The sequence below is a fragment of the Pseudophryne corroboree genome, chromosome 3, assembly GCF_028390025.1.
Source record: "Pseudophryne corroboree isolate aPseCor3 chromosome 3, aPseCor3.hap2, whole genome shotgun sequence".
NCBI classification, from domain to species: Eukaryota; Metazoa; Chordata; class Amphibia; order Anura; family Myobatrachidae; genus Pseudophryne; species Pseudophryne corroboree.
The window spans coordinates 335,457,192-335,476,297 of NC_086446.1; the positions used below are offsets into that span (position 1 = coordinate 335,457,192).

Sequence of the window (19,106 nt, forward strand, 5' to 3'; positions counted from 1 at the left end):
AAAGCCGAGACCCCTCGGGCAGCCGCCCAAGATGAGCCCACCTTCCGTGTGGAATGGGCTTTTACAGATTTAGGCTGCGGTAAGCCTACCGCAGAATGCGCCAGCTGAATAGTGCTACAAATCAAGCGCGCAATAGACTGCTTAGAAGCAGGAGCACCCAGCTTGGTGGGTGCATACAGGATAAACAGCGAGTCAGTCTTTCCGACTCCAGCCGTCCTGGAAATATAAATTTTTAGGGCCCTGACTACGTCCAGCAACTTGGAATCCTCCAAGTCCCTAGTAGCCGCAGGCACCACAATAGGTTGGTTCAATTGAAAAGCTGAGACCACCTTTGGGAGAAACTGAGGACGAGTCCTCAATTCTGCCCTATCCATATGGAAAATCAGATAAGGGCTTTTACAAGACAAAGCCGCCAATTCTGAAACCCGCCTGGCCGACGCCAAGGCCAACAGCATGACCACTTTCCAAGTGAGATATTTTAAATCCACAGTCTTAAGTGGTTCGAACCAATGTGATTTCAGGAATGCCAAAACCACATTGAGATCCCAAGGTGCCACTGGGGGCACAAAAGGAGGCTGAATATGCAGTACTCCTTTGACAAAAGTCTGAACTTCGGGCAGTGAAGCCAGTTCTTTTTGGAAGAAAATCGACAGAGCCGAAATCTGGACCTTTATGGACCCCAATTTGAGACCCAACGTCACCCCTGCTTGCAGGAAGTGCAGGAATCGACCCAGTTGAAATTCCTCCGTCGGGGCCTTCATGGCCTCACACCAAGCAACATATTTTCGCCAAATGCGGTTATAATGTCTTGCGGTGACATCCTTCCTGGCTTTGATCAGGGTAGGGATGACTTCCTCCGGAATACCCTTTTCCTTCAGGATCCGGTGTTCAACCGCCATGCCGTCAAACACAGCCGCGGTAAGTCTTGGAACAGACAGGGTCCCTGCTGCAGCAGGTCTTGTCTGAGCGGCAGAGGCCAAGGGTCCTCTGTAAGCATCTCTTGAAGTTCCGGGTACCAAGCTCTTCTTGGCCAATCCGGAAACACATAAACCGACTGGTACACCCATGGTGTCACTAGAGCGTCCACCGCTATCGCCTGAGGGTCTCTTGACCGGGCGCAATATCTTTTCAACTTCTTGTTGAGGCGGGACGCTATCATGTCTACCTGTGGTTTTTCCCACCGGTTGACCAGCATTTGGAAGACTTCTGGATGAAGTCCCCATTCTCCCGGGTGGAGGTCGTGCCTGCTGAGGAAGTCTGCTTCCCAGTTGTCCACTCCCGGAATGAACACTGCCGTCAGTGCTAACACATGATTCTCTGCCCATCTGAGAATCCTTGTGGCTTCTGCCATCGCCATCCTGCTTCTCGTGCCGCCCTGTCTGTTTACATGGGCGACCGCCGTGATGTTGTCTGACTGGATCAGTACCGGCTGGTTTTGAAGCAGGGGTCTTGCCTGGCTTAGGGCATTGTAAATGGCCCTTAGCTTCAGGATATTTATGTGAAGAGAAATCTCCTGATTTGACCACAGTCCTTGGAAATTTCTTCCCTTTGTGACTGCCCCCCAGCCCCGAAGGCTGGCATCCGTGGTCACCAGGACCCAGTCCTGTATTCCGAATCTGCGGCCCTCTAGTAGATGAGCCCTCTGCAGCCACCACAGCAGCGACACCCTGGTTCTGGCCGATAGGGTTATCCGCTGTTGCATCTGGAGATGGGACCCGGACCATTTGTCCAACAGGTCCCACTGGAACGTCCTTGCGTGGAACCTTCCGAATGGAATTGCTTCGTACGAAGCTACCATTTTTCCCAGGACTCGTGTGCATTGATGTACCGACACTTTTCCTGGTTTTAGAATGTCTCTGACCAGAGATGACAATTCCTCGGCTTTTTCCAGTGGAAGAAACACTCTTTTCTGGTCTGTGTCCAGAATCATTCCCAGGAACAGAAGACGTGTCGTCGGGACCAGCTGTGACTTTGGAATGTTTAGAATCCAGCCGTGCTGTTGTAGCACTTCCTGAGAAAGTGCCACCCCCACTATCAACTGTTCTTTGGACCTCGCCTTTATCAAGAGATCGTCCAAGTACGGGATAATTAAAACTCCCTTCTTGCGAAGGAGTATCATAATTTCGGCCATTACCTTGGTAAAGACCCTCGGTGCCGTGGATAACCCGAACGGCAGCGTCTGGAACTGATAGTGACAGTCCTGTACCACAAATGTGAGGTACTCCTGGTGCGGAGGGTAAATGGGGACATGCAGGTACGCATCCTTGATGTCCAGGGATACCATGTAATCCCCCTCCTCCAGGCTCGCAATAACCGCCCTGAGCGATTCCATCTTGAACTTGAACCTTTTGATATAAGTGTTCAAGGTTTTTAAATTTAAGATGGGTCTCACCGAACCGTCCGGTTTCGGTACCACAAACATTGTGGAGTAGTAATTCTTTCCTTGCTGAAGAAGGGGTACCTTGACGATCACTTTCTGTGAATACAGTTTTTGAATAGCCACCAACACTGCCTCCCTGGCAGAGGGAGTTGCCGGCAAGGCAGATTTTAGGAAACGGCGGGGGGTAGACGTCTCGAATTCCAGCCTGTACCCCTGAGATACTACTTGAAGGACCCAGGGATCCACTTGTGAGAGAGCCCACTGTGTGCTGAAAAACCTGAGACGTGCCCCCACCGTTCCCGATTCCGCCTGAGCAGCCCCAGCGTCATGCTGTAGACTTACCGGACGCAGGGGAGGACTTCTGCTCCTGGGAACTAGCTGTGTGCTGCAGCTTTTTCCCCCTTCCTCTGCCCCTCGGCAGAAAGGATGAGCCTCTAGCCCGCTTATTTTTCTGGGGCCGAAAGGACTGTACCTGATAATACGGTGCTTTCTTTTGCTGTGGGGTAGCCTGTGGCAAAAAAGTCGATTTCCCAGCAGTAGCTGTGGAAACGAGGTCTGAAAGACCTTCCCCAAAAAGTTCCGCCCCTTTATAGGGTAAAACTTCCATGTGCCGCTTGGAGTCGGCATCACCTGACCATTGCCTAGTCCATAACCCCCGTCTGGCGGCAATGGACATAGCGCTTATTTTTGATGCCAGCCGGCAAATATCCCTCTGTGCATCACGCATGTATAAGACCGCGTTTTTTATATGGTCAATCGTTAGCAAAATATTGTCCCTATCCATGGTATCAATGTTTTCCGACAGGGAGTCGGACCACGCAGCAGCAGCACTGCACATCCAAGCTGATGCAATAGCGGGTCTCAATATAACGCCAGTGTGTGTGTATATAGCTTTTAGGGTACTTTCCAGCTTTCTATCAGCCGGTTCTTTTAGGGCGGCCGTATCCGGAGACGGTAGTGCCACCTTCTTTGATAAGCGTGTCAATGCTTTATCTACCCTAGGGGGTGTTTCCCAGCGTGACCTATCCTCTGGCGGGAAAGGGTACGCAGCCATTAACCGTTTAGAAATGATCAATTTCTTATCTGGGGAAGTCCACGCTTCCTCACACACCTCATTTAATTCGTCAGATGCAGGAAAAACTACTGGTAGTTTTTTCTCACCAAACATAATACCCTTTTTTGTGGTACCTGGGGTATCATCAGAAATGTGTAAAACATTTTTCATAGCCTCAATCATATAACGGGTGGATCTATTGGAGGGTACACTCGTCTCATCATCCTCGACACTGGAGTCGGTATCCGTGTCGACATCTGTATCTGTCATCTGAGGTAGCGGGCGTTTTATAGCCCCTGATGACATTTGAGACGCTTGGACAGGCACAAGCTGAGTAGCCGGCTGTCCTATGTCGTCAAACCTTTTATGTAAGGAGCTGACACTGTCACGTAATTCCTTCCATAAGTCCATCCACACTGGTGTCGACCCCGCAGGGGGTGACATCACATTCACAGGCATTTGCTTCGCCTCCACATCATTATCCTCATCATACATGTCGACACAGCAGTACCGACAGACAGCAGACACACAGGGAATGCTCTTACAGAGGACAGGACCCCACAAAGCCATTTGGGGAGACAGAGGGAGAGTATGCCAGCACACACCAGGGCGCTATATAACACAGGGATATCACTATACAGAGTGTTTTCCCCTATAGCTGCCTATAATATATATATATATATATACTGCGCCTAAATTGTGCCCCCCCTCTCTTTTTTACCCTTTCTGTAGTGCAGGACTGCAGGGGAGAGCCAGGGAGCTTCCTTCCAGCGAAGCTGTGAGGGAATAATGGCGCCAGTGTGCTGAGGGGGTTGGCTCCGCCCCTTTTTCGGCGGGCTTTCTCCCGCTATTTTATCGTTTCTGGCAGGGGTTAATATACACCTATATAGCCTCTGGGGCTATATATGGTGTTAGTTTTGCCAGCCAAGGTGTTATTATTGCTGCTCAGGGTGCCCCCCCCCAGCGCCCTGCACCCATCAGTGACCGCAGTGTGTGGTGTGCATGAGGAGCAATGGCGCACAGCTGCAGTGCTGTGCGCTACCTTGGAGAAGACAGAAGTCTTCAGCCGCCGATTTTCCGGACCACCTTCTTGTTTCTGGCTCTGTAAGGGGGACGGCGGCGCGGCTCCGGGAACGGACGACGAGGTCGGGTCCTGTGTTCGATCCCTCTGGAACTAATGGTGTCCAGTAGCCTAAGAAGCCCAAGCTACCACCACTTAGGTAGGTTCGCTTCTTCTCCCCTTAGTCCCTCGTTGCAGTGAGCCTGTTGCCAGCAGGTCTCACTGAAAATAAAAAACCTAAACTATACTTTCTTCTAGGAGCTCAGGAGAGCCCCTAGTGTGCATCCAGCTCAGCCGGGCACAGAAATCTAACTGGGTCTTGGAGGAGGGTCATAGGGGGAGGAGCCAGTGCACACCAGATAGTCCTAAATCTTTCTTAGATGTGCCCAGTCTCCTGCGGAGCCGTCTATTCTCCATGGTCCTTACGGAGTCCCCAGCATCCACTAGGACGTCAGAGAAAATTTGATTATAGCCTAATTCGACCTGTGCCCTTGCCCTGGTGGTCTAGTGGGGTCCCTGTACCGCCAGTGTCCACGCCAGCATACGCGGGCCACCTCCTAATGGCCGCTGCGGATTGCGATTTCCAGCGGGTCCTGCCTGGGGGAACCTCTTACCTCCTCCCCGAGTGCGGCCACGCAATCCCTGAGAGCTTTGGTTGGCGTGTGTGCCCTGGGTGAAGAACCGGAGCCTCCGCTGTAAGTACCCAGCAACCAGGGACGCGGGAGTATACAGCGCCGCTGGGGGAGGTGATGGAGCTACAGCAGGAGATATCAGAATGATATCTAGAACTAGAGTGCCTCTGCAGCAGCCCTTGAAGTCTTCTATCTTCTTTAAAATAGCTCTTCTTAGGGCTGCTGGAGCAGCCCTGCCTGATAGCTGCCTGCACCAACTTACAAACTGAGCTCCTGTGCACGGAGGCGGGGTTATAGAGGAGGCGGCGCTGAGCATCTTGGGAAGTCAAAGCTTTTAGCCTGTTGGTGCCTCGGATCAATGTCCTACTCTACACCCCGATGTTATTCCCTGTGGAATACCAGCGTACCCCGTTGCAGAAAGTTCTGTAGCATAAAATGCATTGGTAATGACTAACATAAGCTCTAATTTGGGCTTTGACACTCTGGAATACTTAATTCTCCGTTTACGGGCTCAAAAGAGGATATCACTACTCATGAACTACACTATACATATAAACTTGTTTACTTAATTTTTTAAGTATTAGTGCAAGTTGGACTAGTTCTGAACATAAACAATTACGAACAGTAAATATTATCACTTACCTTACAAGATAAAATGTTCCCAAATGCTGAAAAGGTATCATACAGGGCTTTGTTATCAATGGACTCATCAAGATTCTTGATGAATACATTTCCTACACCAGATTTCCGTAGCCCAGGATCTCGCTGAGACCACATGATTCTAATTGGTCTGCCTTTAATGACTTCAAAGTTCATTGTGTCCAAAGCCCGCTCAGCTAAAAAGGGGTTAATGGGGAGAGAAAAAATAGGACTTTAATACCTACCGGTAAATCCTTTTCTCTTAGTCCGTAGAGGATGCTGGGGACACCATTAGAACCATGGGGTATAGACGGGATCCGCAGGAGACATGGGCACTTTAAGACTTTGAAAGGGTGTGAACTGGCTCCTCCCTCTATGCCCCTCCTCCAGACTCCAGTTATAGGAACTGTGCCTAGGGAGACTGACATTTCGAGGAAAGGATTTATTGTTAAACTAAGGTGAGATTCATACCAGCTCACACCTCAACCATGCCGCAGGACATGGCATTCAACAGAACACAGGCCAACGGCATGAACAATTGCAGCAACAGGCTGACAATAAACGTAACACAACATATGTGTAACCATAACTATTAACTGCAGATACAGTACGCACCAGGACGGGCGCCCAGCATCCTCTACGGACTAAGAGAAAAGGATTTACTGGTAGGTATTAAAATCCTATTTTCTCATACGTCCTAGAGGATGCTGGGGCCACCATTAGAACCATGGGGTTATACCAAAGCTCTAGAACGGGCGGGAGAGTGCGGACGACTCTGCAGCACCGATTGAACGAACTTAAGGTCTTCATCGGCCAAGGTGTCAAACTTGTAGAACTTTGCAAAAGTGTTTGACTCCGACCAAGTAGCTGCTCGGCAAAGTTGCAATGCCGAGACCCCCCGGGCAGCCGCCCAGGATGAGCCCACCTTCCTAGTGGAATGGTCCTTCACTGATTCCGGTAATGGCAATCCAGCCGTGGAATGGGCCTTCTGTATCGTGTTACAAATCCAACGCGCAATGGTCTGCTTGGAAGCAGGACACCCAACCTTGTTGGGAGCATACAGGACAAACAGAGCTTCCGTTTTCCTAATCTGAGCCGTTCTGGCGACATAAATTTTCAAAGCTCTGACCACATCCAGAGATTTTGACTCAACGAAGGCGTCAGTAGCCACAGGTACCACGATAGGTTGGTTTATGTGGAAAGAGGAAACCACCTTCGGTAAAAATTGCTGACGTGTTCTCAATTCAGCTCTATCTTCATGGAAGATCAAATAAGGGCTCTTGTGAGACAAGGCTGCCAACTCAGACACCCGCCTTGCAGATGCCAAGGCCAACAGGATGACCACATTCCAAGTGAGGAATTTCAACTCCACCTTCCGTAAAGGTTCAAGCCAATGTGATTGAAGGAATTGCAACACCACATTAAGATCCCATGGTGCCACTGGAGGCACAAAAGGAGGTTGGATGTGCAATACGCCCTTCACGAAAGTCTGAACTTCTGGAAGGGAGGCCAATTGTTTCTGAAAGAAAATCGATAAGGCTGAACTCTAAACCTTGATTGAGCCCAATTTTAGGCCCGCATCCACACCTGCTTGTAGAAAATGGAGAAACCGTCCTAGCTGAAACTCTTCCGTAGGAGCCTTCTTGGATTCACACCAAGATACATATTTTCTCCAAATACGGTGGTAATGTATAGACGTTACCCTTTTTCTGGCCTGAATAAGTGTGGGAATTACTTCACTGGGAATACCCTTACGGGCTAGGATTTTGCGTTCAACTGCCACGCCGTCAAACGTAGCCGCGGTAAGTCCGGATACACGCACGGCCCTTGATGTAACAGGTCCTCGCGCAGAGGAAGAGGCCAGGGATCTCTGATGAGTAAGTCCTGAAGATCTGGATACCAAGCCCTCCTTGGCCAGTCTGGAACAATGAGGATCGCTCGGATCGTTGTTCTTCTTATGATTTTTAGAACTTTTGGAATGAGAGGAAGTGGAGGTAATACATACACCAACTGAAACACCCACGGTGTCACGAGAGCATCCACTGCAATAGCTTGAGGGTCCCTTGACCTGGAACAATATCTCTGAAGCTTCTTGTTGAGACGAGAAGCCATCATGTCTACTTGAGGAGTTCCCTAACGACTTGTCACCTCTGCAAAGACTTCTTGTTGGAGGCCCCACTCTCCTGGATGGAGATCATGTCTGCTGAGGAAGTCTGCTTCCCAGTTGTCCACTCCTGGAATGAAGATTGCTGACAGCGCTTGTATACTTTTCCGCCCAGCGGAAAATCCTTGTGGCTTCTGCCATCGCCGCTCTGCTTTTCGTTCCGCCCTGACGGTTTATGTACGCTACTGCTGTTACATTTTCCGACTGGATCAGTACAGGAAGATCTCAAAGAAGATGTTCCGCTTGTAGGAGGCTGTTGTAAATGGCCCTTAGCTCCAGAACATTTATGTGGAGACAAGTTTCCTGACTTGACCATCTTCCTTTGAAGTTTTCGCCCATTGTGACAGCCCCCCAGCCTCGGAGGCTTGCATCCGTGGTCACTAGGATCCAGTCCTGTATCCCGAGCCTGCGCCCCTCTAGGAGGTGAGAGCTGTGCAGTCACCACAGGAGTGATACCCTGGTCTTGGAAGACAGGATTATCCTCTGGTGCATGTGTAGATGGGACCCGGACCACTTGTCCAACAGGTCCCACTGGAACACTCTGGCATGGAACCTGCCAAACTGAATGACCTCGTAGACCGCAACCATCTTCCCCAGCAACCGAATGCATTGATGGATTGACACTCTTGCTGATTTCAGAATTTGTTTGACCAGACTCTGAAGTTCCAGAGCCTTTTCCACAGGAAGAAAAACTCTGTAGTTCTGTGTCCAATACCATTCCCAAAAACGACAACCGCGTCGTCGGAATCAACTGTGATTTTGGCAAGTTTAGGAGCCAACCACGTTGTTGAAGAACTGTCATGAAGAGTGCAACGTTTTGGACCAACTGGTCCCTGGATCTCGCCTTTATCAGGAGATCGTCCAAGTATGGGATAAGTGTGACTCCTTGTTTGTGAAGGAGAACCATCATCTCCGCCATCACTTTGGTGAAAATCCTCGGAGCCGTGGATAGACCAAACGGCAACGTTTGAAATTGGTAATGACAATCCTGAATTGCATATCTCGGGTAAGCCTGAAGCGGAGGATTAATGGGAACATGTAAGTAGGCATCTTTTATGTCCACCAACACCATAAAATCCCCTTTCTCCAGGCTGGAGATCACTGCTCGGAGAGACTCCATCGTGAATGTGAATCTCTTTAGGTAGAAATTCAGGGATTTCAGGTTTAGGATTGGTCTGACCGAGCCGCCCGGCTTCGCGACCACAAACCGGCTTGAATAAAAACCTTCTCCCTGTTGTGACTGGGGTACCTTGATGATAACTTGATTTTGACACAATTTTTGTATTGCGTCGCAAATTACCTCCCTGCCCGGAAAAAAAGCTGGTAAGGCCGATTTGAAAAAACGGCGAGGGGGGGACGTCTTGAAACTCCAGCTTGTACCCTTGGGATACTATTTGTAAAATCCAAGGGTCTAGGTTCGAACGAACCCAAAACGGACTTAAGAGTTTGAGACGGGCCCCCACCGGTGCGGACTCCCGCATAGGAACCCCAACGTCATGCGGTGGAATTAGCAGAAGCCTGGGAGGACTTCTGCTCCTGGGAGCCTGACAAGGCTGGAGATCGTTTACCTCTTCCACTTCCTCTAGTAGCAAGGAAGGAAGAACCTCGGCCCTTTCTGAATTTATTGGGCCGAAAGGACTGCATCTGATAATGGTGCGTTTTCTTTTGTTGTGGAAGAACATAAGGTAAAAAGGATGACTTACCCGCGGTAGCCGTATACACCAAATCATCCAGGCAGTCTCCAAATAAGGCCTTACCTTTATATGGTAGAGATTCCATACTTGGAGTCAGCATCAGCATTCCATTGGTGAATCCACAACACACGCCTAGCTGAGACAGCCATGGCATTGGCCTTTGATCCCAAAAGACCAATATCTCTCGCAGCTTCCTTAAGGTATGCTGCAGCGTCCTTGATATAACTCAGCGTCAAGAGGATGCTATCCCTATCTAGGGTATCTATATCAGATGACAAGTTATCAGCCCACTTTTCGATAGCACTACTTACCCACGCAGACGCAATGACAGGTCGTAGTGTACCCGTGGTCACATAAATGGACTTCAACGTAGTTTCTTGTTTACGATCCGCAGGATCCTTATGGGCCGCCGTGTCAGGTGACGGGAGAGCGACCTTTTTAGACAAACGAGGCAAGGCTTTGTCCACAGTGGGGGGTGACTCCCACTTTTCCCTATCCGTCAAGGGAAACGGATAAGCTGCCATAATTCTTTTGGGAATCTGAAACTTTCTGTCAGGACCTTCCAAACATTTTCAAATAGCGTGTTCAGTTCATGAGAGGGAGGAAACGTTATCTCAGGTTTCCTTTCTTTATACATACAGACCCTTTTATCAGGGATAGCTGGGTCCTCAGTGATATGTAACACATCTTTAACCGCCACAATCATGTACTGAATGCTTTTTGCCAATTTTGGTTCTAACCTGGAATCGCTATAGTCGACACTGGAATCAGTGTCCGTGTCGGTATCAGTGTCTGCCAACTGGGCCAACGTACGTTTTTGTGACCCTGAGGGGACCTGACTTTGGAACAACATATATTCCACAGATTTCTTCCAAGCCTGTGTCTGCGACTCAGACTTATCTAGCCTCTTACTAAGAGCCACATTAGCATTCAAGGCGTTCAACACATTTACCCAATCAGGTGTCGGCGGTGCCGACAGGGTCACTCCCGCAGCCGTCTGTGTCCCTAATACAGCCTCCTCCTAGGAAGAGCCTTCAGCCTCAGACATGTCAACACTCGTGCACCAAACACCCACAGACACACCGGGCATATAGGGGACAGACGCACAGTAAAGTTTGTCAGAGAGACACAGAGGGAGTTTGCCAGCTCAAACCCAGCGCCTAATCACCGGTTCTGAAACACTAAAGAATGCCCCAGACTTGCAGCGCTTTATATTAAATATATATTGCACCAATATTTCTGTGCCCCCCCTCCGTTTTGCACCCCGATACTTATTCAGAAGTGAGAGGAAGGATCAGCGTCTCTGCAGCCTGTGTAGAGGAAAATGGCGCAAGCTGTGTGAGCAGTGAGGACGAAGCTCCGCCCCCTTAATGGCGCGCTTCAGTCCCACTTTTTTGAAATATATATATTTATACTGGCGGGGGTAAAGACAGTGCCTAGGCACTTATGTCCCCTCTTGCCAGTTTATTTTGAGGCTTTTCTGCTGCCCAGGGCGCGGCGCCCCTCCCCCGCGCCCTGTACCCTGTAGTGCTGCTGTGTGTGTGGGAGCATGGCGCGCAGCGTGCAATCGCTGTGCGGTACCTCAGAATGCCATCACTGAAGTCTTGATTTTCTTCTACTCACCCGTCTTCTGACTTCTGGCTCTGTAAAGGGGGTGACGGCCGGCTCTGGGAGCGAGCATCTAGGCATACCTAGCGATCAAACCCTCAGGAGCTAATGGTGTCCTGTAGCCAGAAGCAGAGCCTTTGAACTCATTGGAAGTAGGTCATACTTTTCTCCCCTTAGTCCCACGAAGCAGGGAGACTGTTGCCAGCAGTTCTCCCTGAAAATAAAAAAACCTAACATAAGTCTTTTTCAGAGAAACTCAGTAGAGCTCCTCAGAGTGCATCCAGTCTGCCTGGGCACAATTCTAAAACTGGAGTCTGGAGGAGGGGCATAGAGGGAGGTGCCAGTTCACACCCTTTCAAAGTCTTAAAGTGCCCATGTCTCCTGTGGATCCCATCTATACCCCATGGTTCTAATGGTGTCCCCAGCATCCTCTAGGACGTATGAGAAAAAAATAAGATTTTAATTACCGATAAATCTATTTCTCGGAGTCCGTAGTGGATGCTGGGGTTCCTGAAAGGACCATGGGGAATAGCGGCTCCGCAGGAGACAGGGCACAAAAAGTAAAGCTTTTTCCGATCAGGTGGTGTGCACTGGCTCCTCCCCCTATGACCCTCCTCCAGACTCCAGTTAGGTACTGTGCCCGGACGAGCGTACACAATAAGGGAGGATTTTGAATCCCGGGTAAGACTCATACCAGCCACACCAATCACACCGTACAACTTGTGATCTAAACCCAGTTAACAGTATGATAACAGCGGAGCCTCTGAAAGATGGCTTCCTTCAACAATAACCCGAATTAGTTAACAATAACTATGTACAATTTATGCAGATAATCCGCACTTGGGATGGGCGCCCAGCATCCACTACGGACTCCGAGAAATAGATTTATCGGTAATTAAAATCTTATTTTCTCTATCGTCCTAGTGGATGCTGGGGTTCCTGAAAGGACCATGGGGATTATACCAAAGCTCCCAAACGGGCGGGAGAGTGCGGATGACTCTGCAGCACCGAATGAGAGAACTCCAGGTCCTCCTTAGCCAGAGTATCAAATTTGTAAAATTTTACAAACGTGTTCTCCCCTGACCACGTAGCTGCTCGGCAAAGTTGTAATGCCGAGACCCCTCGGGCAGCCGCCCAAGATGAGCCCACCTTCCTTGTGGAGTGGGCCTTTACAGATTTAGGCTGTGGCAGGCCTGCCACAGAATGTGCAAGTTGGATTGTGCTACAGATCCAACGAGCAATCGTCTGCTTAGACGCAGGAGCACCCATCTTGTTGGGTGCATACAATATAAACAACGAGTCAGATTTTCTGACTCCAGCTGTCCTTGCAATATATATTTTTAATGCTCTGACAACGTCCAGTAACTTGGAGTCCTCCAAGTCACTTGTAGCCGCAGGCACTACAATAGGCTGGTTCAGATGAAATGCTGACACCACCTTAGGGAGAAAATGCGGACGAGTCCGCAGTTCTGCCCTGTCCGAATGGAAAATCAGATATGGGCTTTTGTAAGATAAAGCTGCCAATTCTGACACTCTCCTGGCAGAAGCCAGGGCTAGAAGCATGGTCACTTTCCATGTGAAATATTTCAAATCCACCTTTTTTAGTGGTTCAAACCAATGAGATTTTAGGAAGTCCAAAACCACATTGAGATCCCACGGTGCCACTGGAGGCACCACAGGAGGCTGTATATGCAGCACTCCCTTAACAAAGGTCTGGACTTCAGGGACTGAAGCCAATTCTTTTTGAAAGAAAATCGACAGGGCCGAAATTTGAACCTTAATAGATCCCAATTTGAGACCCATTGACAATCCTGATTGCAGGAAATGTAGGAATCGACCCAGTTGAAATTCCTCCGTCGGAGCACTCCGATCTTCGCACCACGCAACATATTTTCGCCAAATTCGGTGATAATGTTGCACGGTTACTTCCTTCCTTGCTTTAATCAAAGTAGGAATGACTTCTTCCGGCATGCCTTTTTCCTTTAGGATCCGGCGTTCAACCGCCATGCCGTCAAACGCAGCCGCGGTAAGTCTTGAAACAGACAAGGACCCTGCTGAAGCAAGTCCCTCCTTAGAGGTAGAGGCCACGGATCTTCCGTGATCATCTCTTGAAGTTCCGGGTACCAAGTCCTTCTTGGCCAATCCGGAACCACTAGTATCGTTCTTACGCCTCTTTGCCGTATAATTCTCAATACTTTTGGTATGAGAGGCAGAGGAGGAAACACATACACCGACTGGTACACCCAAGGCGTTACCAGCGCGTCCACAGCTATTGCCTGCGGATCTCTTGACCTGGCGCAATACCTGTCCAGTTTTTTGTTGAGGCGAGACGCCATCATGTCCACCATTGGTCTTTCCCAACGGGTTACCAGCATGTGGAAGACTTCTGGATGAAGTCCCCCCTCTCCCGGGTGAAGATCGTGTCTACTGAGGAAGTCTGCTTCCCAGTTGTCCACTCCCGGGATGAACACTGCTGACAGTGCTATCACATGATTCTCTGCCCAGCGAAGAATCCTTGCAGCTTCTGCCATTGCACTCCTGCTTCTTGTGACGCCCTGTCTGTTCACATGGGCGACTGCCGTGATGTTGTCCGACTGGATCAACACCGGTTTTCCCTGAAGCAGAGGTTCTGCCTGGCTTAGAGCATTGTATATTGCTCTTAGTTCCAGAATGTTTATGTGAAGAGACGTTTCCAGGCTCGTCCATACTCCCTGGAAGTTTCTTCCTTGTGTGACTGCTCCCCAGCCTCTCAGGCTGGCGTCCGTGGTCACCAGGATCCAATCCTGTATGCCGAATCTGCGGCCCTCCAATAGATGAGCACTCTGCAGCCACCACAGAAGAGACACCCTTGTCCTTGGAGACAGGGTTATCCGCAGGTGCATCTGAAGATGCGACCCTGACCATTTGTTCAACAGATCCCTTTGGAAAATTCTTGCGTGGAATCTGCCGAATGGAATTGCTTCGTAAGAAGCCACCATTTTTCCCAGGACTCTTGTGCATTGATGTACAGACACCTTTCCTGGTTTTAGGAGGTTCCTGACAAGCTCGGATAACTCCTTGGCTTTTTCCTCCGGGAGAAAAACCTTTTTCTGAACCGTGTCCAGAATCATCCCTAGGAACAGCAGACGAGTTGTCGGCATTAACTGGGATTTTGGAATATTCAGAATCCACCCGTGCTGTTTTAGCACTTCTTGAGACAGTGCTAATCCCATCTCTAGCTGTTCTCTGGACCTCGCCCTTATTAGGAGATCGTCCAAGTATGGGATAATTAATACGCCTTTTCTTCGAAGAAGAATCATCATCTCGGCCATTACCTTTGTAAAGATCCGAGGTGCCGTGGACAATCCGAACGGCAGCGTCTGAAACTGATAGTGACAGTTTTGTACAACGAACCTGAGGTACCCCTGGTGTGAGGGGTAAATTGGAACGTGGAGATACGCATCCTTGATGTCCAAGGATACCATAAAGTCCCCCTCTTCCAGGTTCGCTATCACTGCTCTGAGTGACTCCATTTTGAACTTGAACTTCTTTATGTACAGGTTCAAGGACTTCAGATTTAGAATAGGCCTTACCGAGCCATCCGGCTTCGGTACCACAAAAAGAGTGGAATAATACCCCTTCCCTTGTTGCAGAAGAGCTACCTTGACTATCACCTGCTGAGAGTACAGCTTGTGAATGGCTTCCAAAACCGTCTCCCTTTCGGAGGGGGACGTTGGTAAAGCAGACTTCAGGAAACGGCGAGGTGGATCTGTCTCTAATTCCAACCTGTATCCCTGAGATATTATCTGCAGGATCCAGGGATCTACTTGCGAGTGAGCCCACTGCGCGCTGTAATTTTTGAGACGACCCCCCACCGTCCCCGAGTCCGCTTGAGAAGCCCCAGCGTCATGCTGAGGCTTTTGTAGAAGCCGGGGAGGGCTTCTGATCCTGGGAAGGAGCTGCGTGTTGCTGTCTCTTCCCTCGACCTTTGCCTCGTGGCAGATATGAATAGCCCTTTGCTCTCTTATTTTTAAAGGAACGAAAGGGCTGCGGTTGAAAAGTCGGTGCCTTTTTCTGTTGGGGAGTGACTTGAGGTAGAAAGGTGGATTTCCCGGCTGTAGCCGTGGCCACCAAATCTGATAGACCGACTCCAAATAACTCCTCCCCTTTATACGGCAAAACTTCCATATGCCGTTTTGAATCCGCATCGCCTGTCCACTGTCGCGTCCATAAAGCTCTTCTGGCCGAAATGGACATAGCACTTACCCGTGATGCCAGTGTGCATATATCCCTCTGTGCATCACGCATATAAAGAAATGCATCCTTTATTTGTTCTAACGACAGTAAAATATTGTCCCTGTCCAGGGTATCAATATTTTCAATCAGGGATTCTGACCAAACTACCCCCGCACTGCCCATCCAGGCAGTCGCTACAGCTGGTCGTAGTATAACACCTGCATGTGTGTATATACTTTTTTGGATATTTTCCATCCTCCTATCTGATGGATCTTTAAGTGCGGCCGTCTCAGGAGAGGGTAACGCCACTTGTTTAGATAAGCGTGTTAGCGCCTTGTCCACCCTAGGAGGTGTTTCCCAGCGCTCCCTAACCTCTGGCGGGAAAGGGTATAAAGCCAATAATTTCTTTGAAATTATCAGCTTTTTATCAGGGGCAACCCACGCTTCATTACACACGTCATTTAGTTCTTCTGATTCAGGAAAAACTATAGGTAGTTTTTTCATACCCCACATAATACCCTGTTTAGTGGTACCTGTAGTATCAGCTAAATGTAACGCCTCCTTCATTGCCAAAATCATATAACGTGTGGCCCTACTGGAAAATACGGTTGATTCGTCACCGTCACCACTGGAGTCATCGCCTGTGTCTGGGTCTGTGTCGACCGACTGAGGCAAAGGGCGTTTCACAGCCCCTGACGGTGTTTGAGTCGCCTGGACAGGCACTAATTGATTGTCCGGCCGTCTCATGTCGTCTTTAGCGTGTTGACACTATCCCGTAGTTCCATAAATAAAGGCATCCATTCTGGTGTCGACTCCCTAGGGGGTGACATCCTCATATTTGGCAATTGCTCCGCCTCCACACCAATATCGTCCTCATACATGTCGACACACACGTACCGACACACAGCAGACACACAGGGAATGCTCCTAACGAAGACAGGACCCACTAGCCCTTTGGGGAGACAGAGGGAGAGTTTGCCAGCACACACCAAAAGCGCTATATATATATCAGGGATAGCCTTATAATAAGTGCTCCCTTATAGCTGCTTTGTTATATCAAAATATCGCCATAAATGTGCCCCCCCCTCTCTGTTTTACCCTGTTTCTGTAGTGCAGTGCAGGGGAGAGACTTGGGAGCCGTCCTGACCAGCGGAGCTGTGAGAGGAAATGGCGCCGTGTGCTGAGGAGATAGGCCCCGCCCCTTTTCCGGCGGGCTCGTCTCCCGCTATTTAGAAAAATTAGGCAGGGGTTAAATATCTCCATATAGCCTCTAGGGCTATATGTGAGGTATTTTTAGCCTTTATAGGTACTCATTTGCCTCCCAGGGCGCCCCCCTCCCAGCGCCCTGCACCCTCAGTGACTGCCGTGTGAAGTGTGCTGAGAGGAAAATGGCGCACAGCTGCAGTGCTGTGCGCTACCTTTAGAAGACTGCAGGAGTCTTCAGCCGCCGATTCTGGACCTCTTCTGATTTCAGCATCTGCAAGGGGGCCGGCGGCGTGGCTCCGGTGACCATCCAGGCTGTACCTGTGATCGTCCCTCTGGAGCTTGATGTCCAGTAGCCAAGAAACCAATCCATCCTGCACGCAGGTGAGTTGACTCCTTCTCCCCTCAGTCCCTCGCTGCAGTGATCCTGTTGCCAGCAGGAATCACTGTAAAATAAAAAACCTAGCTAAACTTTCTCTAAGCAGCTCTTTAGGAGAGCCACCTAGATTGCACCCTTCTCGGCCGGGCACAAAAATCTAACTGGAGTCTGGAGGAGGGTCATAGGGGGAGGAGCCAGTGCACACCACCTGATCGGAAAAAGCTTTACTTTTTGTGCCCTGTCTCCTGCGGAGCCGCTATTCCCCATGGTCCTTTCAGGAACCCCAGCATCCACTAGGACGATAGAGAAACCCAATTCATTAACACGATAAAAGGTGGTGGTTGCCAACTGTTTGAGTACTCTATTTTTGACTGAGTTAGAGGTCACAAAAGATACTTCATATACAAGTTTCTATCTGTACATCCCATATCTGAAAACAAATGAATACAGGTTGAGTATCCCATATCCAAATATTCCGAAATACGGAATATTCCGAAATACGGACTTTGAGTGAGAGTGAGATAGTGAAACCTTTGTTTTTTGATGACTCAATGTACACAAACTTTGTTTAATACACAAAGTTATTAAAAATATTGTATTAAATGACCTTCAGGCTGTGTGTATAAGGTGTATATGAAACATAAATGAATTGTGTAAATGTACACACACTTTGTTTAATGCACAAAGTTATAAAAAATATTGGCTAAAATTATCTTCTGGCTGTGTGTATAAGGTGTATATGTAACATAAATGCATTCTGTGCTTAGATTTAGGTCCCATCACCATGATATCTCATTATGGTATGCAATTATTCCGAAATACGGAAAAATCCCATATCCAAAATACCTCTGGTCCCAAGCATTTTGGATAAGGGATACTCAACCTGTACTGTCTTTTCAAAAATGTGTCTAATGTAAATATTAAGATATGAATATACAACATTCCAGTACGACATTCCTTGGCCAGCCCATAATCACCATCTCCTTCAGATCTCTTGTTATTATGAGTTATGCTCAGCATCTCAAAACCATCTTAGGAAGCTGAAGACCCACCCCTAGGGCTTCGCCCACAATATGACAGACATGTAGAAGCACATGTAGATGAATCTTATATTGCAAAAAAAGCTAGACAAAACCTCTTCCCCACCTTAGCATTTACCTCCGCTCTTTGGAGTCTGAAAAGTCTGACATTCGTCAAAAGAAAAGACAAAAGCTCTGGTTTTTTTCTTTTGAATCCTGAAACTTCATTTAGTTTAACAATCATAGATGTTTCTTCTCCAGTATAACAATATAAGCGTGGAAAACAGGAACTCTAAGTTTATGTGATACTAGTAAAATGGAGCAGGAGTATGCCAGGTCACCTCGGCCTGCCCAACTATACTTACAGGTCCTTCTGTACTCTCCTGGTTTTCTGTACTCACTGCAGTAGTGGGATAACTCTCACTGTGAATGATGGAGACTGGGAAGGCCACTATTACATACATAGGTCATGTTCTTTTAAATAATATGGGGACTCCTTAAATGTGGCGCAGGATAGTACAATAAGTTGGCGTATTGGTTAGGAGGCTCTATCTAGTTCCAATATGTGATGATTCAATCACTAGGCTAATGGTCTTGGCAGGTGATCTCAAGTTTGTAAGAGTTTAATAAAGAATGTTAGTAGGAGCTTCCGGTGGGCAGGGCATCTGAGATGGCCACATTTTAGCACAGCTCCGGGATCGGTGTCTCTAACAAGCGGATTAACCTCACCTTTCAAAACTTGGGGATCCACTTATATTGCACCCTGGTGAAGGGAAACATGCTGAGACACCTTCAGAGATGTGGATCACCTGCCTGGATCTATAACTAACTTTTTCCTGGAGTGCGGACAGATTTCTGGCTGAGAGGCGCGAAAGCCAGCTGGCACCATACTGCAGTGACTTGAGTGTGGCGTGCCACTCAGCAGCAAATTAAAACAAGGATTATTAAAGCCCGAGTCCCGCTGTTATCGTACCCAGTGTGGAAAAGGTGGTGTGCGTAGCATCCAAAGGCAGAGAAAGCACTTATCAGCGCTCCTTAAAAGCAGCGCCGTAGCTTATT

General features: G+C 48.7%; 1 protein-coding gene across 8 annotated transcripts in view; it reads right to left on the reverse strand.

Annotated features, from left to right (window-relative positions):
- The window catches only part of PABPC1L (poly(A) binding protein cytoplasmic 1 like), a 472,274-nt gene that overhangs the window by 263,579 nt on the left and 189,589 nt on the right, over positions 1-19,106 (reverse strand). For 7 of the 8 annotated variants that reach the window (XM_063959585.1, XM_063959583.1, XM_063959584.1 and 4 more), the window contains exon 3: positions 5,769-5,962. The exons of the other annotated variant lie outside the window; for it this stretch is intronic. In XM_063959585.1, the coding sequence (XP_063815655.1) occupies positions 5,769-5,962 (194 nt within the window). The remainder of the gene's footprint in view (positions 1-5,768; positions 5,963-19,106) is intronic. 8 annotated transcript variants of the gene reach the window in all.